This window comes from Loxodonta africana, chromosome 1 (assembly GCF_030014295.1).
Source record: "Loxodonta africana isolate mLoxAfr1 chromosome 1, mLoxAfr1.hap2, whole genome shotgun sequence".
Taxonomy (NCBI): Eukaryota; Metazoa; Chordata; class Mammalia; order Proboscidea; family Elephantidae; genus Loxodonta; species Loxodonta africana.
In genome coordinates, this window is record NC_087342.1 from 87,758,075 (window position 1) to 87,763,863 (window position 5,789).

At 38.0% G+C, this 5,789-nt stretch overlaps 1 protein-coding gene across 1 annotated transcript; it reads right to left on the reverse strand.

Annotated features, from left to right (window-relative positions):
* Nucleotides 1-3,973: 3,973 nt before the first annotated feature.
* LOC100656074 (olfactory receptor 12D3-like) lies at nt 3,974-5,573 on the reverse strand. The gene has a single exon (XM_003421806.2). The coding sequence runs from the start codon at nt 4,922-4,924 to the stop codon at nt 3,974-3,976; it is 951 nt and encodes a 316-aa protein (XP_003421854.2). The 5' UTR covers nt 4,925-5,573.
* Nucleotides 5,574-5,789: the final 216 nt, after the last annotated feature.

Here is a 5,789-nt window from a genome sequence, read left to right on the forward strand (position 1 = left end):
ATCTTACTAGCAACTAGGGTATATTGTAAAATTGCCCAGAGTGGCAAAATTTTTAAAAAATAATACTTCCATAAAAGAAGTTGTCAGATTCCACAGTTAATTTTGTTCCTCAATATTAGGTATTGATGGAAATATTATTATGATAAATGATGTTAATGTGAGCTTCATCATATAATTACAGAAATTTAAACTGCATATGTCTCATTGTATATTTATAACTATTTGTCTAATTTGATCCAGAAAACAATTATTGAGTTAGTTGTGTATGGTAGGCAGAATCAAAGATGACGCCCAATGACCCTCATCATTGTAAAAGCTCCTCCACTTGAGTGTGGACAGAACATACAAATATGATGAGACATTGCTCCTATGATCATATTACCTTATATGGCAAAAAAGAGATGAACGAATAGCAATACGAAATTTAATTGTAATTTTAAATATTGATGTATAATACATTAATAATGCTAAATTCTAACCTACATACAAATTTAATTTAAAGGAAAAAAATAACATATAAGTCAGGAGGAAAGCAAATGGAGTTAAAGTATTCTAACATCCTTATGTTATCAGAAAAGTAGTAAGCATACTAATTTATACAGTATTTTAATAAACCAAGGATACATGCTATAAATTTTAAGATAACTATTAAAATAATGATAAAATGGTATATCTAACAAACTGATAGACAAAAATATATATATGTATATGTTTCACAGTTTATACAACAGAATTCAAGAAAAGAGAGGAGGAAAATAAAAGTAGAAAGACAAATGGAAAGTACATTGAGGAATGGTATATTTAAACCTAAACATATCTGTTAATATTTTAAATGCAAACAGAATAAAGATTCCAACTAAAAGATAAAGATTTTCAGGATGCATCAAAATAACTAACTTTAGGCTGCTTGCAAAAGACAGCCCTTAAATAGACAAAAACAACAAGATTAAAAGTAAAAGAACAAAATATACCATGTGAACAATAATCAAAATAAATCTGGTAGATGTATAATCCAAACCCACTGCCGCCAAGTCGATTCCGACTCAGATGTATAATAGTGTCAAATAAAGTGAACTATGAGAAAACAAAGCATAACTAGTAGAGGTAAAGAGGAAAGTTTCATATAGATAAAGTGCTCCATCTCCCAGGAAGTCATAATAATTGTAAGTTTCTACACAACTGACAATATAACCTGACACTATATAAAGTGAAAATTAATAGAATTAAAATATCAGTTGAAATCTTGGTGGAGGATAATTTAATGCACATTTCTCAGTTACTTATATAACAAGCAGGCAAGGTGCCAGTCAATGAACCGTGTTTTTCAATTGGACCATGTCAGTCTGTTGAGATCTGTAAGTCACCACACAAAGCAAAGCTCTTTCTCAAACATCATCAGAACATGTAGCATGAGCAAAAATTAGATTTCTGTTACTTTAAGCTACTGAGTTTGGAGATTACTTATTTACATACATATAAATGGTCCTGTGGCATGCAGTAAATGAAGAAATATTTATTCAAGAAAATCTACTAGAGCTTGGTAAGAATGGTGAGAATCTGTGGTGTTTGACTCAGGACACACTCTCTACCTTCCCCCTCCCTGCTCAGCGAGACAGAAACTGCACTCGACACGAATGTAGCCAAGATCTCAGTGTTCCATCTTGTTCCAGCTTCCTATCAGTGGACTATCTTTTCAGAAGTGGCAGGACATCAGCATTTCTCAGCCTGGCCCCAGATCTCTGTGGCTGAAGCTAATGTTAGTGTGAGTACAGCTGAGATGGGGGTTTCCTGTTTCCACTTAGCCCTCACTAGTGGTACAGAGGCTCTACCTTGGGTGTGGTGCCACTGAGAATACTGGGGCCAAATGTCATTGTCCTGGTTTGCAAGCCATGATAACACATTGGGAGGATCAAGCTGAGGAGATTGAGGCTGTTGCCCACCCACACCCATGAGCACTCAGCTTTTAAAGGAGAATATCACTCACACAATGGGTGCACCATTGTCCACGAGATTCAAAGTGTGAACTTGAGTATATCCCACCTGAATTTAGAGACCATCTTGAGAATATATTGGATGCATTGAACACTAATGACTGAAGACCAGATAAGTTGTGAGATGACATCAAAAACATCATACATGAAGAAAGCAAAAGATTATTGCAAAGACAGGAAAAAAAGAAAAGACCAAAATAAATGTCAGAAGAGACTCTGAAACTTGCTCTTGGACGTGGAGTAGCTAAAGCAAATGGAAGAAATAATAAAGCAAAAGAGCTGAACAGAAGATTTCAAAGGGTGGCTCAAGAAGACAAAGTAAAGTATTACAATGAAATGGCAAAGACCTGGAGTTAGAAAACCAAAAGGGAAGAACGCACTTGGAATTTCTCAAGCTAAAAGAACTGAAGAAAAAATTCAAGCCTTATGTTGCAATACTGAAGGATTCTACGCGGAAAATCTTGAGTGACACAGGAAGCATCAAAGCTGAAAAACCAAAACTAAATCTATTGCCCTTAGAGTCAATGCCCTTAGAGTCAATTAAGACTCATAGCTAAAGGTCCTAAAAATACATTGTTCAGGACATTAAGAGGGCTACTTAATGGGAAGGATTGCCTGAGTTCAAGTCAACCCATTATGAGAAGAACAAATTCAAGTCTATATCACATCTTTGCTATGTCCATAGCCTAATTTGTTTACACTACAGACATTTCTTTAGAGTTAACAGAGGTAAGTAAACACTGAGAATAATCCTTGATGCTTAGCTTTCACAGCATACATCTAAGCTGTCAGCAAATATTAAAAGTAATGTTTTCAAAATATACCCAGAATCTAACTACCTCTCTTAGCTCTGCCACTATCACCCTTGTCTAAGCCCACCAACAATTCTCATCTAAAGGACAATGAGGAAATCCTAAAAAAAAAACTGAAGAGCTCTGGTGGCACAATGATTAAGCACTTGGCAGCTAACCAAAAGTTTTGAACTCACCAGCTGCCCCATGGGAGTGAAGACGTGACAATCTGCTCCTGTAAGATTTCAGCCTGGAAAACATTATAGGGTGGTTTTACTCTGTCCTATAGGGTCTCCCTAAGTAGGAATTGACTGGATAGCACACAACAACCAATTTGCTGCCCTACTCTTTATTCTCAACATAGCATTCACTGTGATTCTTTCAACACAGAAGTTATATCAGATCAGTTCATTAATCAAACACCCTAATGTCATCCTATAGCACTCAGTGTAAATGCTAAACTAAAAAAAAATAATCCACGAGAGGCCCATGACATAGCCTTGTCTCTGCCTTTATCTTCTGCCACTTTTTCCGTTACCTACTGGGTTCTAGGCACAATGACCATTTTGCTTTTCCTTGCATACAGCAAGCACACTCTACCCCAATGCTCTTTCATTTGCTTCTCTTTCTGCACTGAATAAAATCAGATATTCAGACGTTAATATATCCTCAGATATTTGCATGACTCACTCCCTCATTTCTTTCAGAATTATGCTCACGTTACCTTCTTGGAGAAGCCTTTGTTGATCCAACCATACAAAAAGTGTCAACCTCAGCACAATGCTTCTCCCTTCCCTTCCATGACATGTATCACCTTCTGACAGCAACATGCATTTACTTATTCATCTCCTTAGAGTTCACCTCCTCCACTAAAATTTAATATCTATATTAAATTTTAGTGAAGGAGGTGAACTCTAAGGAGATGAATAAGTAAAAAGCCTGTAGGCTTTTTGTTTTTGTTTTTTTACTATCATATCCTCTATAGTATCCTTGAACATTTTCTGCTCAACAAATATTTTGACAGAATGACAGAAGGAATAAAGAAAAAAAATGAATAGCAACTGGACACATATGAGTGAAGAATCTAATTACCAATGATATCAATTCTAAAAGGAAAATAATATTCAAGAAATATATTTATTACAGATAACAAAATGAGTGTCATAAAACCACATGCAGTTTTCATTTGTTCTAGTGTTGCCACCAACTGTCCTTAGGCAGTTTCCTCCCAAACAGTTTCCTCAGAGCCAACAACACTTCCTTATTCCTAAGCACGTATATCAGTGGATTCAGCACTGGGGTGACAGTGGTGTGTATGACAGCCACAAACCTTTCCCGTATGACAGAGGTGGTGAAGGTAGTGGGAATGTAGGTGAGGCCCACAGTTCCATAGAAGAGACAAACCACCGTGAAATGGGAGACGCAAGTGGACAGAGCCTTGTGGAGTGCACTGCAGGCCCAGTGCTTGAACACAAGGAAGCCATCAATGTAAAAGTAGGAGAGGAGGGTCGGGAAGCAAGCTGCCAGGGCTAAGCTGCAAGTGACAATGAAAATGAGCCACTGGTTGAGCCTCTTGTCACCACAAGCCAATTCCAAGAGAGGCTTGACATCACAGAAGAAGTAGTTGAGCTTCTGAGAGCCACAAAAGTTCAGGTGTGCAGTCATGACTGAATGCATCAGGGCATAAAAGAAGCCGGTGAGCCAGGTCACACCTACCAGCAGAATGCACACCTGGGGGCTCATGATGACCTTGTAGGGGAGTGGGTAGCAAATAGCCACAAATAGGTCAAAGCCCATGATGGTCAGCAACATGGCCTTGGTAGAGCCCAGGAAGTGGAAGAAGTGTAGCTGGGTGATGCAGCCTAGGAAGGAGATAGCCTTTCGAGTGGAAAGGAGGTTCGACATGAGCTTGGGTACTGTCACTGAGGAATAGCAGATATCAAGACAAGAAAGGTTTCCCAGGAAAAAATACATAGGGGAGTGGAGTCTTGACTCTGAGATAAAAATCACTAGTATGGCCCCATTTCCAAACAGATTTATCAGGTATAGAATGAGCAATACCATGAAGATTACTGGCTGCAGCTCCTGAATACAGGTCAGTCCCAGCAAAAGAAACTCATTTGCTCTAGTGATGTTCTCCATTGCTTTGGGAAGGAAACATAACAGCGACAATTAGCAAATCGGTTTCAGTCTATTTTTCAGGGTTAAGTGAAGCAAGTTTATCTTCTGGGAGGTTATCAGAATGAGCTATGGTGAGCTGAATGATTAGGAATTCTGGAGTTGAATTCATTTGCAACATAATTAAGGGAAAACAAATACATGATAAATTCTGAGTCACTGTGATATAATGGAAACCCTGGTGGTGTAGTGGTTAAGCGCTACAGCTGCTAACCAAAGGGTCGACAGTTCGAATCCACCAGGTGCTCCTTGGAAACTCTATGGGACAGTTCTACTCTGTCCTATAGGGTCGCTATGAGTCGGAATCAACTCGACAGCGCTGGCTTTGGTTTCGGTGACATAAGTGATAAATAGGAGTAAGAAGGAGACTCAGAATGTTTAGTTAAACCTAAAAAGCAGCTCATAAAGAATAAAGTCAGATATTCAGAGCCAACATGTTAAAAAGAAGAGTCGGACTCAACAGTAGCATCATCTGTGGCATTAAAATTAATGTATCTAATTAAAGTCTGTCAATGAGATATTTGCAAAATTTGATTTTTTGTTTAAATAGAGGTAACAGAAACAGTTATTATTTTTGGCTAGTGGTAGGAATATGGCAGTAGCCTGGACCCAAATCTCCCCCCACACTTGACAGAAAAACAAAGCAAAAAAAAAAAAACAAAAAAAAACAGGGAGAATAAACTTCCCCACAATATGTCTTCACCGAACCTAGAAGACATTAAATACATAAATAAATAAAACTCATGAATTTCAAATAACATGTAGGCAGAGGGGCTGCAAATTAGCAGAATTGGCACGGGTAGTCACCACAGTGCATCACAGCAAGGAG

Excerpts from the sequence above, each read along its gene's own strand:
- LOC100656074 (XM_003421806.2), bottom strand. The coding sequence starts at position 4,924 with ATGGAGAACATCACTAGAGCAAATGAGTTTCTTTTGCTGGGACTGACC.